This window comes from Ovis canadensis, chromosome 6 (assembly GCF_042477335.2).
Source record: "Ovis canadensis isolate MfBH-ARS-UI-01 breed Bighorn chromosome 6, ARS-UI_OviCan_v2, whole genome shotgun sequence".
Taxonomy (NCBI): Eukaryota; Metazoa; Chordata; class Mammalia; order Artiodactyla; family Bovidae; genus Ovis; species Ovis canadensis.
The window spans coordinates 118,367,478-118,387,526 of record NC_091250.1 but is presented as its reverse complement, the minus strand read 5'-3'; the positions used below and the strand labels follow the sequence as shown (position 1 = coordinate 118,387,526).

The 20,049-nt window shown below is 41.3% G+C and overlaps 1 protein-coding gene across 2 annotated transcripts; it reads left to right on the top strand.

Moving 5' to 3' along the window:
- Positions 1 to 7,936: 7,936 nt before the first annotated feature.
- C6H4orf36 (chromosome 6 C4orf36 homolog) lies at positions 7,937 to 14,106 on the top strand. 2 transcript variants are annotated; one of them, XM_069593221.1, is made up of 4 exons: positions 7,937 to 8,180; positions 8,591 to 8,728; positions 12,839 to 12,993; positions 13,225 to 14,106. In XM_069593221.1, exons 2-4 carry the CDS (start codon positions 8,664 to 8,666, stop codon positions 13,356 to 13,358), a joined length of 354 nt encoding a protein of 117 aa, XP_069449322.1. In that variant the 5' UTR covers positions 7,937 to 8,180; positions 8,591 to 8,663; the 3' UTR covers positions 13,359 to 14,106. The 2 variants fall into 2 exon arrangements, with proteins under 2 accessions (XP_069449322.1, XP_069449323.1); XM_069593222.1 differs by having other exon boundaries at positions 7,951 to 8,728.
- The last annotated feature ends 5,943 nt before the right edge of the window (positions 14,107 to 20,049 follow it).

Sequence of the window (20,049 nt, the reverse complement as noted above, 5' to 3'; positions counted from 1 at the left end):
TACAGAAAGTGCTCAATAGATGTGTGTTAAATTGGCTTAAATTTAATTGAATTAGAGCTTACAATGAAATATGAATCACTGAATCAAAAAGTTTATGGATACAGTAAACCTGGGATATAAATCTTCAAAAGTTTTAGGATAAGCAAAATTGATGTCCTTTTATTTTTTACAAAAATATATCAAAATATAAAATAGGTAAATTATTGTCCTTTACTAAGGATTTAGCACTGTAATATTTATGTGAAGGATTTAGACAAATTCATGGAATCAGTCATAAAAATATTTCTGAGATTTTTGGTTTCATAAATGACACACAGGCTTATTTTTTTTTTTTTTTCACTTTTTTTTTTTTATTTTATTTTATTTTTTTTTTAGTTTTTTATTTTTTACATTTTAAAATCTTTAATTCTTACATGCATTCCCAAACATGAACCCCCCTCCCACCTCCCTCCCCATAACATCTTTCTGGGTCATCCCCATGCACCAGCCCCAAGCATGCTGCATCCTGCGTCAGACATAGACTGGCTATTCAATTCACATGATAGTATACATGTTAGAATGTCATTCTCCCAAATCATCCCACCCTCTCCCTCTCCCTCTGAGTCCAAAAGTCCGTTATACACATCTGTGTCTCTTTCCCTGTCTTGCATACAGGGTCGTCATTGCCATCTTCCTAAATTCCATATATATGTGTTAGTATACTGTATTGGTGTTTTTCTTTCTGGCTTACTTCACTCTGTATAATCGGCTCCAGTTTCATCCATCTCATCAGAACTGATTCAAATGAATTCTTTTTAACGGCTGAGTAATACTCCATTGTGTATATGTACCACAGCTTTCTTATCCATTCATCTGCTGATGGACATCTAGGTTGTTTCCATGTCCTGGCTATTATAAACAGTGCTGCGATGAACATTGGGGTACATGTGTCTCTTTCAATTCTGGTTTCCTCGGTGTGTATGCCCAGAAGTGGGATTGCTGGGTCATAAGGTAGTTCTATTTGCAATTTTTTAAGGAATCTCCACACTGTTCTCCATAGTGGCTGTACTAGTTTGCATTCCCACCAACAGTGTAGGAGGGTTCCCTTTTCTCCACACCCTCTCCAGCATTTATTGCTTGCAGATTTTTGGATCGCAGCCATTCTGACTGGTGTGAAGTGGTACCTCATTGTGGTTTTGATTTGCATTTCTCTAATAATGAGTGATGTTGAGCATCTTTTCATGTGTTTGTTAGCCATCCGGACACACAGGCTTAGAATCACTCATATTTATGAAGTCTATAATCCAGGTGTTCTGGATTCCTAGTTAGACCCTTTATATCAGAGCACACCTCCTCTTCAGAGGGTTTCTACCTCCTCAGGAAAGCTCAATGGATCGGATTTATGCTTGAAAAATCATCCAAATATGAATCATTTTAATAAATCTTTAATGAATAGAGGTCTCATCTATTATTTTCTGATTGCTTCTACTTTCCTACTTTTTTTTTTAAAGACAAAGTTCTTTTTTAAAAATAATGTATTTATTTATTTTGGTCCTGCTGGGTCTTTGTTGCTCGTGCAGGCTTTCTCTAGTTGTGGTGAGCAGGGGGTTACTCTTCGTTGTGATTCATGGGGTTCTCATCAGTGGCTTCTCTTGTTTCAGAGCACACACTCTAGACACGCAGACGTCAAGAGTTGCGGCACACAGGCTCAGGAGTTGCAGCTTGTGAGTCCCAGAGCTTGGGCAGCTTCCGGAGCTTAGTTGCATGTGGAATCTTTCTGGACCAGGGATTGAACCCGTGTCCCGTACATTGGCAGGTGGATTCCTATCCACTGTGCCACCAGGGAAGTCCCCTACTTTTTTTAAAGTGACATTATAAATTAGCATGAAGTTGAAATGTCAATTGGACTGAAGCAGATAAACCTTTTGTTTTAATTAATAGAACTTAATAGGGTGATCCTGTAACAGCCCAAAGACCTCATATATTATGCTGAGTAAAGAAAGACTTTCTTCTTGCTCTTACAACAAATGCTGTACGCTTGTGCAGTGCAGGAATTCAAGTGCCACTGAGCTCTCCTGGTGTCCACAGCTACACGGCTGGTGCAGTTTGTGGTGCCCTCCTAAAGCCAGTCAGGGATCCCTGCGGCTCCAGATTTTGTCCTGGGGAGAATCCTAGTCTGTGAATCATGTGTCATAGTCTTGGATCAGGATAATGCATTCTGATCTGTTTTGCCTCCTAAAGAACAGAACTGGGTACCTAGGAAATTGTAACTTCTGCCTCTAAGCAGAGCAGAGAAGTCTGGACCCTATTTGAAGCTTTTGTTCTTTGTTTTGGTCAGAAAATTATGTGTTTAAGGTACAGAAACATAATCCATTGACCTCAAATAAAATGAGTAGGTAGTTAATGTAAGCATGCAAGTGAAAATCTCATGGACAAAGGGACACAGTCAAGGCAGGTGACCTGGAGAACTCAAAGGAGGTCAGGAGTGAAACTGACCTGGGTTAAGCCTGTCTCTGCAACTTACTAGTCATATAACTGTAAGCAAGTCATTTTGTAACCCTATAAACTCTTTCCCCGCTATACTGCACTAGGGAAACTACTGTCTTCTTCCCTCCTAACCTATGAGGATCCAATGTTATGGAAGATGGCCAAGAATGTTGGCTGGGGTAGAGTAGCTTCCCAACAGTATGCTTTAAATTGGCTCAATACTTTAAGTATGACTCATGGGACACTCACAGGGCATCACCATTCCTAGAAGTAGAAGTAAAAGAGATGGTTTAGTGAGTAGGCGATGGATTACATTTTGGATATGCTGGAATTTTCAACTGGACAGGATATTCAGGTAGGAAGATCCCACAAACCAATGGAAATGCAGGATATAAATTCAGAAAGAAGGCAAGGCTGGCTAGAGAATCAGATGTGGGGCCTATCCAAAGAGAAGTGATAATTACATTAGTGAGAATACAGCCATTGAGAGTGCTGGGATAGAACAAACAGAAGAAGAGCATCTCAATTTGGGCACACACAAACTTCAGGGGAGGAAGAAGGAAACATGGGAAGGAGTGGATAGAGAAGTGAGAGAATTAGGAAGGTGCTAGTATAGAAGGCTCCCCTGGTGGCTCAGCAGTAAAGAATCCACCTGCAATGCAGGAGATAATGGGTTCGATCCCTGGGTCAACAAGATCCCCTGGAGGAGAAAATGCCAACCCACTCCAGTAATCTTGCCCAGAAAATCCCATGGATAGAGGAGCTTGGTGGTGTTGCAAAGGAGTCCAACACATCTGAGCAACTGAAGAGCAGGTACAGAAGTATATATAGGGCTTTTAGGGCTGTTAAGTTCTTTGGTGATTTTAAAGTTTTTCAGATGAACTACTTTATCATTCGCTTTGAGTTGGTATCATTCCTAGAGAAGTTTTGGGTGTAGCATGAAAAAAGTGTAGGCTGCATCTGTGATTTACGTATTAAGTTAAAAGAAACAAAGCATTGCTCCTTCAAAGTGGCAGGGATATATATACTGTATATATGATGAGAAATTAACTGTCTTTGAAAAGGGCAGTTGCCAAAATATTTACAAGTATACACACTAAAGCGTTAGTCACTCAGTTGTGTCTGATTCTTTGCAACCCCATGGGCTGTAGTCCCCCGTGAGGCTCCTCTGTCTATGGGATTTCCCAGGCAAGAATACTGGAGTGGGTAGGCATTCCCTTCTCCAGGTGATCTTCCAGACTAACGACTGAACGCAGGTCTCTTGCATTGCAGGCAGATTCTTTACCATCTGAGCCACCAGGGAAGCCTTGCCCTAATTACAATATTGGGAGAATGTATAGTGTGGTAGAGAGAGCAGAAAACCAGAATCAGATAGTCTTGGGTCAAACCCTGTGACCTGCTTGAGGTACCTGTTTTTTTCTTCTCAATAACTGGAAAATCACATCACTAAACGACAGCATCTTTTGTGATAATTAAATGAAACAATGTACATGAAGTACCTGGTGCTTCCCAGGTGGGGCTGGTGGTAAAGAAACTGTCTGCCAATGCAGGAGACTTAAGAGACTGAGTTTGATCCCTGGGTTGGAAAGATTCCCTGGAGGAGGGCATGGCAATCCACTCTAGTATTCTTGCCTGGAGAATCCCATGGACAGAGAAGCCTGGTGGGCTACAGTCCATAGGGTTGCAAAGAGTCAGACATGACTGAAGTGACTTTGCATCCATGTACACACATATGAAGTACCTAGAACAGTAACCAAAGCATAGTCAATGTTATCATAGCAATAATGTTTTTGTGTTTTTTTTCCAGCCATGCCAAGTGAGATCTTAGTTCCCCAACCAGGGAATGAACCCTGTGCTCTCTGCACTGGAAATGCAGAGTCTTAACCACTGCACCACCACAGAAGTCCCTGTTAGGATTATGTCTCCTTTGCAGTCCTCCTTGTATTTTATCACTAGATGGCGGCAATGCTCCCTTAACCAATTTAAATGAAAAGGGACAACTTTCTGGAGGAGTTGAAATTAGTGAAGGCTTACCCAATAGGAAGATGTGTGTAGGGCATCAGAAAAATAAGCGGTAGCGGTTATATAGAGTCAGAGAGAGAAGAGGAAGGAAGGGAGGAGGGAGGGAGGGGGGAAGGAAAAAGAGGGCAAGGGAAAGATGGAGAAGAAGAGAGAAATGTTTAGAAATAACTTGATATTGCAAAAGAAACAATGAAATAGTGATTATGGGGTGGGGATAGAACCAGATCTTACTGAATATCATTTCAGATTCTATAGGATCTAGTGTTATTTTTGTTTATAAATACACATAGGGAGTGGTGGTTACTATATACTGTTGATCCTTGAACAATTCAGGGGTCAGGGCCACTGATCCCCACACAATCAAATATCTGACTATAACTTACAGTTGGCCCTCCATACCTGTTTCCTCTGTATTCAGAGATTTATTCGTCCTTGGATCATGTGGTACTTATTACTGAAAAAAATCCACATATAAGTGGATATGCACAGTTCAAACCCATGTTGTGCAAGTTTCAAGTGTATTTTCTGTGTTGACAGTTTTTAAAGATCTATAGTGGTCCTAGGACTTCCCTTAAATAATCTGCCTACAATGCAGGAGACCTAGGTTTGATCCCTGGGTTGGAAAGATCCCTTGGAAAAGGAAATGGCAACCCACTCCACTATTCTTGCCTGGAAAATTCCATGGACAGAGGAGTCTGTTGGGCTACAATCCATGAGGTCCCAAGAGTCCGATAAGACTTAGCCACTGGACCACCACCATGGTGGTCCTAAAGAGATTTAGCAATATCAGCTGCCCAGTAAATGTCAGTAAAGCATAATGTGTTTTACTGTTCATTTAAATCATTAACCTCAATTGTAAAAATGTGGCTATTTTCCTCTTTGCAAAATATTCCTTCTACATTAAGACACTTAATGGTATATTAGTTATCTATTGCTCTGTAACAGACATCTGTAAGGTTGGTGGCTTAAAATGATGATTTATTATCTCATTTTTTTCTGAGGGCCAAGAATCCTGAAGTGACTCAGTGAAGTGGTTCTGGCTTAGGCTCTCCCGTGAAACTTCAGTGAAGACATGATCTGAGGCTACAATCATCTGACGACCTGCCTGAGCCTTGGAGGATCTGCTCCCAAGATGGTTCAGTCACATGGTTGGTGTCAAGAGGCCTCAGCTCCTTACCAATTGTTGGCCAGAGGCCTTCATCCCACCACATATGAATTTCTCCGTAAGTTGGCTTGGGCATCCTTCCAACATGCAGCTGACCTCTTCCAGGGTTAGTGATCCAAGAAAGACCACAAGAAGGAAGCCACGACAGCTTTTATGACCTGGTTTCAGAAGTCATGCTCTAACTTCCATCATATTTGTTCAAAGTGAGTCACACAGAAAATAACTATGATTGTCAGCAATATATACATATATAAAAGAAATGGGGGTTCCCATATGGAGAAATCACAGTCTGATCTCTCTCAGTATGACCACATCCTCTCCCTACATCTTGATTTGTTCATCTATAAGAAGAATAGAGGCCAGGAAACCATGGCCACTTCAACTCTAAGGTACTCTATCCCTGCTCCATCTGGGTGTGACCTTAGTTAACAACTTGGTCCTCTATCAGTGTGTCAACCCTACTAGCTTGTTCTAATTAAGGTGGGAGCTAGAACCAGAAGTGGGCTTCCCAGGTGGCCCTAGTGATAAAGAACCCGCCTGCCAATGAAGGAGATTTAAGAGATGCTGGTTCCATTCCTGGGTCGGGAAGATCTCCTGGAGAATGGCATGGCAATCAACTTCAGTATTACTGCCTGGAGAACCACATGGACAGAGGAGCCCCACGGGCTACAGTCCACAGGGTCCCAGAGAGTCAGACAGGACTTAACACAGTATCAGAAGTAGCTAGTCAAAGTGAAAAGCATATTGGGTTTGGATTCAAAGAGAAAGTCGCTTAGTCGTGTCGGACTCTTTGCGACCCCATGGGCTATAGAGTCCATGGGATTCTCCAGGCCAGAATACTGGAGTGGGTAGCCTTTCCCTTCTCCAGGGGATCTTCCCAACCCAGGGATTGAACCCAGGTCTCCCGCATTGCAGGCGGATTCTTTAACAGCTGAGCCACAGGGGAAGCCCTTAGCTTCAAAAGTTGGCCCTGAAACTCACTTAGCTACCTGACCCTAGGCAGTCCTTCAATCTTAGTTCAATCCGCCTGTTAACAACTGGAATGCTAATCCCTCGCCCATCCCATAAAGTTGTCAATAGGCTCAAAGTTAGGTAATTAGGCATTTACCCTGTGGCAGAGTTTACAGACCAGACCTTTGATCATCGCAACAACCCTGTAAGATATAGAAATATTATACTTGTTTTACCGGAGAAGGCAATGGCACCCCACTCCAGTACTCTTGCCTGGAAAATCCTATGAACGAAGGAGCCTGGTAGGCTGCAGTCCATGGGGTCGCTAAGAGTCGGATACGACTGAGCGACTTCCCTTTCACTTTTCACTTTCATGCATTGGAGAAGGAAATAGCAACCCACTCCAGTGTTCTTGCCTGGAGAATCCCAGAGACGGGGGAGCCTGGTGGGCTGCCGTCTATGGGGTCGCACAGAGTCGGACACGACTGAAGTGACTTAACAGCATACTTGTTTTACAGGTGAAAGAAATTGCGGCGTAGACAATTCACGTAGGCAAGATTAACTTAAAAGTGGCGGAACTAGGAGCCTAACCCAGTTCTGACTCCAAAACCTGCGCGCAAAATAGAGGTAAACTACTTTCGTTTGACATTAAGCGGTGACCATCTGACATAGTAATATAGATTCGTCTTGAGTCACCACCCTGTAAGGACTTCAGAAACGTTTCCATCAGACCACGTTTTCGCAAGCCTACTTTGCCCATATGGCTCATCAGATGTCTGGAGTATCACTGTTTGAAGCGGCCCTGACGCCTGAGGCTTGCGGGAACTAACGCGGCTTCCGCGCCCTCAGGGCACGCGGGAGACTCAAGCAAGTCCACACGTCAGAACCCGGCGCGTTTCTCTAAGTGCTGCCCCCAAGTCCCCCAGGTCGCTGCACTCAACCCCTCCCTGTCAGAAGCGTCATCTTCAGGGAAAGGCCTAGCTTACAAGCGCTCTCGTTCGCTGTGGGCTTGGTTCCGTCAAGCGTGAGCCGGCCGTCGGCTATGGGACGCCGAGCCCCGGGCCTCTCGCGGGCGGGGCCGGCACCACAAAGCCCTTTATGGAGGCTCTGGCCTGACGCGGGGCCGCCTGCACCTCCAGGCGCGAGCAGGAAGGAGGCCTGCGCGCGCGGCCGTGGGCGACTAAATGGGTGTGCGCTCGGCCCTCGACCCACGGGCCCCGAAACCCTCCCACACCCCGGCGAGGGTAATCAGGCGCCGGCGTCCTCTCGAGGGCAGCAGTCTCGCGAGGCTTGGGAGGAGTGGCCGCGCCCGCCGCGTTTGTGGCGTGTGTGGGAGGAGGGGCGGAGCTAGGCGTGGGTGGGGACGGCGCGAGGAGGGCCGGCCCCGCCTCCTCCTTGCAATCTTCCTTCCCTCTCCTCTCTTCCCTCCTCTTCACCCCCTCTTCCCTCCCCTCTTCATCTTTCCTCCCTACCCTGGGCTCTGGAGGACCCGGGTCCTCCCGGGATCTGCGCATCCAGAGGGGAGGATACCCATCCCGAAGCCTGAGCTAGAGGAGGCATGGGAGTGGTGCATGAAGTGGGTCACATTTTAAGCGCAGAAGGGAAAACCTGGGAGGAAGGTCTGCATTCTTTCAAAGGATGGAGGACGGAAAGTCCCTGTGCCCACCCGTGCTTTGTGGCTTAACACTGTCACGTTTGAGACACGTTTTGCTGTTGAGGTTTTTTCAGCCCATTTGGCAGGCTTTAGGCAAGGACAGTACGGGGCCAGAATGCTGATGCTGTTTACCTGGCATTTTCTCCTAATGTGGCAAGAAGTGATAAAACGAGTTCGTGGAAAATAGAAAAGAAAAGAGGTTCAGTTCATGAACATCGGTTAGGGAGGTTCTTAGATTCAGACTTTTTTTTTCCTGGATCTTTGTATTATTTGGATATTAAAATAATCAAGTGAATACTTTATCTTAATTAGGTGCGTTGCAATCATTTCAGGCAAAGTGAACAAGAATATCTGAGTCATTACATCAGGCACCTGTGTTAGGAAATTGGACTGCAATAATTCACCATGGCTTATGGCTTGCAAAGAAAGAATGGAGTAGAAAAGCTTTTGCGGTGCAATTGTTATAAAGTGTAAGTATTTTTATCAGGTAAGCACTGACTCAGGGTAGGGGAGGGGTGTCCTTGTTAAAAGTACTGGACATCCTTATGTTCCCAGTGAGATACTGGACTGTATGAGGCATTTTCTGGTGCCTGGATACTGATTTTTTTTTTTGATACTGATTTTTAAAAAGGAAAATGATTTTATAAGGATTGTAGGAAAATGATTTTATAAGGATTGTAGGAAAATGATTTTATAAGGATTGTAGGAAAATGATTTTATAAGGATTGTTAAGTATTCTTACTTGGTTTTTTACAACAAAACAAATTTCAAATGAGAAGACTAAAATTTGGTAATATGATCAAAGTCCCTCAGTCATGTAGTAAGGGAGTGACAAGGATTGAAGTCTGAGTTTTCCTACTCCAAAGCAACATTTTCTACTACTGACAACAACCTTAAAATACCTCTTTAGATAGTGTGAATCTAACTAAACATGCCTTGGTGTCTGATACATCTTAACAGAATACTAGATTAACTGGTACAGAGAGTCAGTTTTGAATCCTGTGTGTTTGGCAGGTAGTAAATGGACAATATGGGCTTTCCAATCAAAAAGACTGGGGCTCTGGAAATGTAAATTGGTACAGTCAATGTGGAGAACAGTATGGAGGTTCCATAAAAAACTAAAAATAGAACTGCCGTATAATCCTGCAGTCTGACTCCTGGGCATATATCCAGAGAAAAACATGATCTGAAAGGATACGTGCATGCCCGTGTTCACTGCAGCTCTGTTTACAATAGCCAAGACATGGAAACAATCTAAATATCCATTGAAAGAGGAATGGATAAAGAAGATGTGGTCCATATATACTCAGCCATTAAAAAGAATGAAATAATGCCATTTGTAGCAACATGGATGGACCTAGAGAGTGTCATGCTGAGTGAAGTCAGTCAGACAGAGGAGGAGAAATGTGTGTGACTGTCCTTATATATGGAATCTAAAAAGAAGTAAACTTACAAAACAGAGACTCACAGACTTAGAAAATGAACTTATGGTTGCTGCGATGGGGGAGTTGAAGGGGGATAATTAAGAACTATCTTAACTATTTTAACTAAGGGATAGTTAGCTTTAGGAAGTACTTCATGTATACACTGCTGTATTTAAAATGGATAACCAACAAGGACCTATTGTTAGTAAAAGGAACTCTGCTCAAAAAAAAAAAAAAAAAAAAAACTACCAAGAAAACTAGGGCTCAAAGCCTGGCTCTGCCTCTGGCTGCCCATGCTGCTTTGAGTAAATTACTTAACTTCTTTGTGCCTTGGCTTCCACATCTGTGAAATGAACAGATCAATACCAAGCCACATGGTATGGAATACAAAGGAAGTAATGTAGGTAAGATACTTGTATGTTGTCTGAAATAATAGTAAACCCATAGTGAACATGGGTTGCTACTACATGAGAGTTTCACTCTGTAGTACTGTTGTGCTACCTTGTTTTAAATTTTTGAACTTGTTTTTTAACCTCTCTGCCACAATCTATGATACATTTATCATTGTGAGTCAATTGAATTTTACTTTTTGACAATATTCTAAGAAGGAAATGGAGACATCCCACAGGGTTATAAAACCAGAGTTATGGGAAAACTCATTATTGTACTCTGCTTAGATCTGTTAGTTCAGTATGACTTTAGACCTTGAACTATAGGCGAATAACCACTATAGTCATTGTTGCAAGCATAATTTTTATAACAAAGATATTCCTGTATTTGGAGAATGATTTAAAGCACTGATTCTGTGGTTTTGGCTATATAGCATTTTATATCATGAATAATATTTGCAAAACTAGTGTCTTCTCTGTCAGTCTCACAAGAAAGTATTTGATATCATTCTGTTTATAAAAGCAGCTAAGTTAAGAGGAGTAGAATGGTGTTCTGTGTCACTCAGTCATGTCTGACTCTGTGACCCCATGGATGGTAGCCTCCCAGGCATCTCTGTCCTTGGGGATTCTCCAGGCAAGAATACTAGAGTGGGTTGCCATGCCCTCCTCCAGGGGATCTTCCTGACCCAGGAATCAGACTGGGGTCTTCTGTATTACAGGCAGATTCTTTCATTTGCTCAGGCAGTTTTTCACTTTGGGCTTTTTTTGGTTAAACAATTTTAGAAGATCAAAACCATTTGACATTTTTATTTTCAAATGCTTTGAAAGGAAAATAAAATGTTATCTCTCATATCTCCATTCTCATCCCTATGCTACCTGCCCAGTCCCACTCAGGTAAAATGTTTTATGTTTTCCTACAATTTCTGTCTCTTGTATATGATACACATATGTACACATATGTATATACACACACATTTTTGCACATGGGGGATTATATTGAACTTTGCTCCATCCCCTATTTTATCTTGTGTAGCCTAGTGAGCACAGATTCTAGAGTCTGATTTTCTGATTTGAAATTTCAAACTCAAGCCTTGTGATCTTGAGTAAATTGTAGATTTTAGACATTTATGTCTTAGATTTTAGAACACTTTTGTTCTTTTAGTCCATAATGCCATCAGTGTCTCAACTGTATTCACATCATTTATATAAACCTGTAGTATGCATGTGTGCATACATATATGTATATACATACTCCTATATATGTATACATAGATATATCTGTACATGCATTAAAATTTCAAACCCAAGCCTTGTGACCTTGAGTAAATTTTTCTCTGTTCCTGCTTCCCAACCTATAAAATAAGTATAATAGCACCTTGCCTACTTCATGGCAATTAAATGTGTTTATATATGTAAACTGATTAAAAGGGTATCTAGCATGTAGTAGGTGCTAGGTAAACATTAACTGTTTGATTGCTCATCTTTCCAAATCCATAGATAAAGATAAACCTCATTCTTTCATTACATATGTGTACTACAGTTTAGCCAGGCTCTTCTTTGTAGACATTAAGACTATTTTGTGAGGTTTTTTGGATAAGCAATGCTTCACTGAGGATTCTTGTAAATACATCTTTGTGTACTTGTTCAAGTGCATTTATAATAATTGTAGACTTCAAGTCACGCCTTAAGATTAGATGATAAAGTAACAAGGAAGCTGGAGGAGGAAGACAGGTGGCATGTATGTAATAAGCTCATTTCATCTAGTTATACCAAAGCAGGTCTTTCCCCTGTCCTCATACATATGAATTCACATTGACTGTAACTGAGAAACATAGCTGATACTTAAAACTTCCAAAGTAGGATACATAAAACAATCCATTAAAATTTCATTGTGATTATTTTTAAATACTGTAGTTTAGGATTTCATTCCTTTTTCCTGTTTTCTAAGGATTCTGTTGATACTTCTAAACACACCTGGGTTACATCTCAGCTCTGGTTCTCAGTTAACTTCTGAGTCTTTGTTCCCTTGTCTTACCTCCATGGTGTTGTAAAGATTAAAATCAGATCATGGAATTCCCTGGTGGTCCAGTGGCCAAGACTCCATGCTCCCAATGCAGGGGGTATGAGTTTGATTCCTGGTCAGAAAACTAGATCCCACATGCCAAAACTAAGAGTTTGCATGCTGCAACTAAGATCCAGCACAGCCAAATAAATAAATATTTCTAAAAAATAAAAAAAAATCAGATCACACACTCAAAGCTTTACTGTGTGCTAAGCACCATATTCATAATATTCCATTTGTTCCTTCCCTAATGTGATCATATTTTTGATCAACCAAGAAAGACTTGGAGCTTGCAGTTTTTTTTTTTTTAGTTTTTTATTTTTTAAATTTTAAAATCTTTAATTCTTACATGCGTTCCCAAACATGAACCCCTCTCCCACCTCCCTCTGCAGTTTTTAACTACATCCTCTTTAAAGACATGGAAAGATTGGATTGACTGCATGGAGTCTGTTTTTTGAGCTAAAGTTCCTATCATTATAATTTATGGTTATTTTTCAATATATTAATATTTCTACATTGAAAGATTATAACATGTTGATTAAAGGCTCCTTCTCCTGGCTAGATTTGCAACTCTGAAAAATCCTGAATACTCCTCTGCAAACCAAAATCTCTAGTGGGAAATGGAACTGAGAACACAAATGTCTTATTTATATCCTGTCATCAATGTCAAGAAATGTTTATTGAATGAGTTAATTTTTGCCCCAGACAGGAACCCTGGGAACTTGCGCTACTCACACAGACGTGGTACACAAAACTAGCCAACATCAAGTTGCCTTTCTTGGAAGAAATTGCATTTGGTAGCTGTGTACACCTCAAAAAATGCAAAACCATTAAGGATGGTCTGCTCCCTTCAGCAGAATGTAAGTTCTGTAGGACCTACTTTAATAAATTACAAATTGTGTGTGTTATTTTGATTATTGGACATGTGTTTGAATCTGCTCACTCACACCCAGGCTCCCTTCTGTGTAGCTCTGTCTTCTTGTTTGGTATTCAAGAATGTGGATTTTTCTGTGTGATAAATATTCATCTTGGGCTAAACTATGCCTGGTGAAAAATGTCAGTTGGATTGCTTCGTGTATTTTATTTTTCAGCCATCCAATGTGAAAGGGAGTATGAAATGAAGCGCTTGAATAACCTGAAATGTCAGGAAAATGCAGCTAAGAAAATTCAGTTTTCCCTAAGGGAAAGGCCAGTTGGCTTGAGAAGACCTCTTCCACCTAAGTGACTGTCATCTCATAGTTGAATCTGTTCTCTGTGGGGTTTGCATCCAAAGAGGATGAAGGACTCTGACCTTTCCCTGTGTGCAGTCGGATGCATTCATCTGAATGCCCCCTGGTGGATGAATCAGCTCCTGTGGGTTATGGACAGCTCTTAGCTGACAGCTCTCAAAGATCTGTGTTCCAGCTACGTATTTGTACCGTTGTATCACAGACAACAGCACTGTAAGTAGATGAAAATGTTGCTGGCATTGAGTCACTTGTGCTATTCATTTTGATTTTTGTAAAACTGCACCAAGGTAAGGGGAAGCTTCTTGTCAGAGGCATTGCCCCTTGCCCCCAAGAGACATTATTTTGAAGAATATTTTGAATTTTCATCTTTGAGACCCCCAAGGAGGTGCCAAAGAAGGAGAGAGACAAATTATTTTTAAAGCATAAAAAATTTTGTTAAAGAAAAATTGTGGGTTTCATTTTAGTAACCTAGTTTCCAGTTTTCAATGAAACATCATTTATTATTCTCATGTGGTACTTTATTTTTTTTAAAGTATTTATTTGATTGTACCAGGTCTTAGTTGCAGCATGTGGGATCTTTTAGTTGTGCCATATGGGATCTATTAATAATTCCCTAACCAGAGGTCAAACGTGGCCCCCCCTGCATTGAATGGAGCACGGGGTCCTGGCCACTGTACCACCAGGGAGGTTCCTCTCCTGTGGAACTTTAAAGTGGCAAGATTAAAGTTTTTGTTCTCCAAAAAACCATCTTTTTCCTTTTGCCTATTTTCATACTGTCTCTCTGGGATGCCCTCTGGAGCATGTGGAACGCACATACATATGTGAAAATGACATGACAATACAAAGACAGCATCTGTGAGGAGAACTCACTTGTACAGAGTGGTTGAAGAATGGGGAATTGACTAACTGGAAAGAATTGGATTTGCATAAACCAATTTTCCTAGAATTTGAATCCAGTAAAGTACACTTGGATATGAAGGCTATATTTAAGCACAATTAAGTGTTTATCGTAGGCTTCTCAGGTGGCTCAGCAGTTGAGAAACTTCCTGCCAATGCAGGAGACCTTGGTTTGATCCCTGGGTATATCACCTGGAGAAGGAAATGGCAACCCACTCCAGTATTCTTATGGGGAAATGGCATGGACAGAGGAACCTGGTGGGCTACAGTCCGTGGGGTTGTGAATGAGTCAGACACGACTTAGCAACTCAACAAGAACAAACAGTGTGTGCAGTATTTAGCAAGTGACTTCAGTCTAGTCGCTCAGTTGTGTCCGACTCTTTGCAACCCATGGACTGCAGCATGCCAGTCTTTCCTGTCCATCACCAACTCCCAGAGCTTGCTCAAACTCATGTCCATCGAGTTGGTAATGCCCATCCAACCATCTCATCCTCTGTGGTCCCCTTCTCCTCCTGCCTTAGTCTTTCACAACATCAGAGTCTTTTCCAGTGAGTCAGTTCTTTGCATCAGTGGCCAAAGTATTGGAGCTTCAGCTTCAGCATCAGTCCTTCCAACGAACATTCAGGACTGATTTCCTTTAGGATTGACTGGTTTGATCTCTTTGCAGTCCAAGGGACTCTCAAGAGTCTTCTCCAACACCACAGTTCAAAAGCATCAATTCTTCAGTGCTCTGCTTTCTTTATGGTCGACGTTTCATATCCATACATAACTACTGGAAAAACCATAGCTTTGAGTAGATGGACCTTTGTTGGCAAAGTAATGTCTCTGCTTTTTAAAATACTGTCTAGGTTGATCAGTTTTTCTTCCAAGGAGCAAGCGTCTTTTAATTTCATGGCTGCAGTCACCATCTGCAGTGATTTTGGAGCCCAAGAGAAGAAAGTCAGTCACTGTTTCTATTGTTTCCCCATCTATTTGCCATGAAATGATTGGACCAGATGCCATGATCTTAGTTTTTTAAATGTTGGGTTTTAAGCCAGCTTTTTCACTCTCCTCTTTCACTTTCATCAAGAGGCTCTTTAGTTCCTCATCACTTTCTGCCATAAGGGTGGTGTCATCTGCATATCTGAGGTTATTGATATTTCTCCTGGCAATCTTGATTCTAGCTGTGCTTCATCCAGCCTGGCATTTCTCATGATGTACTCTGCATAGAAGTTAAATAAGCAGGGTGACAATATACAGCCTTGACATACTTCTTTTCCTATTTGGAACCAGTCTGTTGTTCCATGTCCAGTTCTAACTCTTGCTTCTTGACCTGCATACAGATTTCTCAGGAGGCAGGTAAGGTGGTTTGGTATTGCCATCTCTTTAAGAATTTTTCACAGTTTGTTATGATCCACACAGTCAAAGGTTTTGGCATAGTCAGTGAAGCAGAAGTAGATGTTTTTCCATAACTTTCTTGCTGTTTCTATGATCCAACAGATGTTGGCAATTTGATCTCTGGTTCCCCTGCCTTTCCTAAATCCAGCTTGACCATTGGAAGTTCTTGATTCATGTACTGTTGAAGACTTGCTTGGAGAATTTTGAGCATTACTTTGCTAGCATGTGAGATGAGTGCAATTGTGCAGTAGTTTGAACATCCTTTGGCTTTGCCTTTCTTTGGGATTGGAATGAGAACTGATCTTTTCCAGTCCTGTGGCCACTGCTGAGTTTTCCAAATTTGTTGGCATGTTGAGTGCATCACTTTCACAGCATCATCTTTTAGGATTTGAAATAGCTCCACTGGAATTCCATCACCTCCATTAGCTTTGTTCGTAGTGATGCTTCCTAAAGCCCACTTGATTTTACATTCTAGGATGTCTGGCTCTAGGTGAGTGATTACACCATCATGGTTATCTGGGTCATTGAGATCTTTTTCGTACAGTTTTCCTGTGTATTCTTGCCACCTCTTCTTAGTATCTTCTGCTTCTGTTAGGTCCCTACCATTTCTGTCCTTTATTGTGACCATCTTTGCATGAAATGTTTTCTTGGTATCTCTGATTTTCTTGAAGAGATCTCTAGTCTTTCCCCATCTATTGTTTTTCTTCTATTTCTTCGCATTGATCACTTAGGAAGGCTATCTTATCTCTCTCCTTGCTATTCTTTGGAACTCTGCATTCAGATGCTTATATCTTTCCTTTTCTCCTTTGCCTTTCACTTTTCATTTCTCAGCTATTTGTAAGGCTTCCTCAGACAACCATTTTGCCTTTTTCCATTTCTTTTTCTTGGGGATGGTCTTGATCACTGCCTCCTGTACAATGTCATGAACCTCCGTCCATAGTTCTTCAGGCATTTAAATCTAATCCCTTGAATCTATTTGTCACTTCCGCTGTATAATTGTAAGGGGTTTGATTTAGATCATACCTGCATGATCTAGTGGTTTTCCTTACTTTCTTTGGTTTGAGTCTGACTTTGGCAATACGGAGTTCATGATCTGAGCCACAGTTAGCTTCTGGTCTTATTTTTGCTGACTGTATAGATCTTCTCCATCTTGGGCTGCAAAGTATATAAACAGTCTAATTTTTGACCATCTGGTGATGTTCATGTATAGAGTTTTCTCTTGTGTTGTTGGTAGAGGGTGTTGGCAAAACTCTGTTTGCCTTTGACCTGCTTCGTTTTGTACTCCAAGGTCAAATTTGCCTGTTACTCCAGGTATCTCTTAACTTCCTACTTTTGCATTCCAGTACCCTATAATGAAAAAGACATCTTTTTTGGGGTGTCAGTTCTAGAAGGTTTTTTAGGTCTTCATAGAACTGTTCAACTTCAGCTTCTTCAGCATTAGTGGTTGGGGCATAGACTTGGATAACTGTGATACTGATTTGTTTGCCTTGGAAACGAACAGGAATCATTCTGTCATTTTTGAGATTGCACCCAAGTACTGCATTTTGGACTCTTGTGTTGACTATGAGGGCTACTCCATTTCTTCTAAGGGGTTCTTACCCATAGTAGTAGATATAATGATCATCTGAATAAAATTCACCCATTGCAGTCAATTCCTAAAATGTTAATGTTCATTCTTGCCATCTCCTGTTGGACCACTTCCAGTTTAGAGAGTCGTGTCCAGCTCTTTAGTGACCGCATGGGCTGGGCCTGCCAGGCTCCTCTGTCCATGGGATTCCCAGGCAAGAATACTGGACTAGGCAGCCATTTCCTTCTCCAGTGGATCTTCCTGACTCAGGGATTAAACCTGCATCTCCTGCATTGGCAGGCAGGTTCTTTACCACTAAGCCAACTGGGAATTGCTTTTCAATGTATTTATCACTCAATCAATCTCAAGCTCTTTGCCAGTTGCTAACGTTCTTAGAACGTTCCTATATAGTCTATCATTTCATCCTTCTGAGAAGTCCTCTGAGAAAGACTTGCTGTAACCTGAGCTGTTAATGTGTACACTCAGAACTAGCTCTCCTGTGGTTTCTACGTTACCATCAGGGGGATCTATTTCATACTCTTTAGTGTAGGTACTTTCGTTTCCTACGTCCCTCATCATCTTTCTTGCTTTATTCCTTTATTATCATGGAATATGTCCTCCAGTAGTCACCTGAGAAAGGGTGCATGTGGGTAAAAAACTTAAGGTCTTATTGTCCAAAGTCTTTATTTTACTTAGAATTCACTGACAGGTTGGCTTGGTATGGAAGTCTAGGTTGCAAATATGTTCCTGTAATATTTTCAGTGTGCTCATTTATGTCTGACTCTTTGGGATGCCGTAGACTGTAGCCCACCTGGCTCCTCTGTCCATGGAATTTCCCAGGCAAGAATACTGGAGTGGATTGCCATTTCCTCCTCCAGGGATCTACCTAGGGATCAAACCCAGGTCTCTTACATTTTGAAGGCCTTGTTTAGTTCTGTTTAGTATTTGATATTGTTAGTGAGCATTCCTAAAGCTGGTTTTACTCCAGATCCTTTCCTTAGAACCTGCTTTTTTTTTTTCCCTCTCCCTCTCTGCAAAGTATGGCGTCTCCTCCTGGATCCCAGTATTCTGATAGGAATCATGGTGGAAGACTATTTATATCCAATGTAGCATAGATATTTAGAGCACTGAGTGTAGAGCATGGGTCAAATGGGTTTGCATGCCAGCTCCATCACTTATTAGCTGTGTCATCTCAATTTTTTTTTCTTGTTGACTACACCCCAGGGCCATGTGGGGTCTTAGTGCCCTCTTAGTTCCCTGACCAGGGATTGAACCTACATCTCCTGAATTGGAAGTGTGGAGTCAGGCAAATTATTTAACTTCTCTGTCCTTTAGTGACACTTGTGAGAAGTAAATGAGTTAATATGTAAGGCACTTAGACCAGTGCCTGGCATAAGAGGGAGCACTAACACTGACAGGATTAGCTATCAATACTCTTACCAGAACTCACTATGCTTGGCACCCCACAGGTCTTTCCAAGCTGGAAATTCATGTCCCTGAGTTCTGGGAAATTAAATTATTTCATGGGCAGTTCCATCTTTTCATTTCCTTTTTTATTTTTTAAGATTTTTTTCTTTTACAAATGTATTTATTTTTAGTTGAAAGGCTAATTGCTTTACAGTATTTTGTTGGTTTCTGTCAAACATCAAATAATTCAGTTGGTATTGGCCATCTTTTCAGTTTATAAATTTTCTTTTTCTTACTTTTTTGTCAAGACTTGCAGCATGCAGGATCTTAGTTCCCTGACCAGGGATCGAACCCACCCCCCTGCAGTAGAAGTGTGGAGTCTTAACCACTGGACTGCCAGAGAACTCCCTATTTCTCCTCTCTTATTTCTTATTTTAGTTATTTGGATCCTCTCTTTTTTCTTCTTGTTGAGCCTGGACAGAAGTTTGTTGATCAAAAAAAATTTTTTATTGAAGTATATTTGATTGAAAAGTTGCCACTTTTGGAGAGTGATCAGGGGATTTGATACCAGTTGTTTTTTCTCTGTATATACTTTGACATTCGTTATTGGTCACTTTTATTGGTGTGCCAATGGCTATACCAGAAACTGTATATATTTAAAATACAATTTGAGTTTTGACACTTGTAGGATCATCGTCACAGTTAAGACAATGAACATATCCATCTCCTCTAGAGTTTTCTCATGTGCCTTATAATCCATTCTTTCTCACTGCTTGCTTCCCATCTCCAGTCCCAGGAAACCACTGATCTAACTGCTTTCCAGTACTATAGATTGATTTGTGTTTTTGAAAATTTCCTATACATGCAAAATACAATATGTAATATTTTTTTAGTCTGGCTTCTTTTGCTCAGCATAATTATTTTGAGATTCAGCCATGTTGTTGTGTATATAGTCCTTTTTATTGCTGAGTGGTGTTCTGTTGTATGAATATACTCCTGTGTTTATCCATGAATTCATTGATAAATGTGTGGGTTGTTTCCAGTTTTGCCTGCTTACACATGAAGCTGCTTTGAGTATTGTGTGGGCATATGTTTTAATTTCTCTTGGGTGGAAACTACAAAGAAAGGAATGCCTGGATTGTATAGTAGGTGTATGTTTAACCTGGCACGTTTTCAAGTCCCTATTTTAGTTCTGAAGGAATCAGGGTCTAGATGAAGGATTTGTAACTTCCCCAAAGTGACGCAGCTTTTAAAGGAATGGAATTCAAAGTCCAATATCTTCCAGAAACCTATGCTGTTAAGCCACCTGCTTGGTCCAGTTTGGCCTGGATGCCTGTTTGACCTATTAATAAAGCTGAGATCAGAGAATATGGCTGGTTTGGGGCAAGTAGGAATTTGGAATGAGACAGGAGCGAATGAGACAGGATGGAATGAGACAG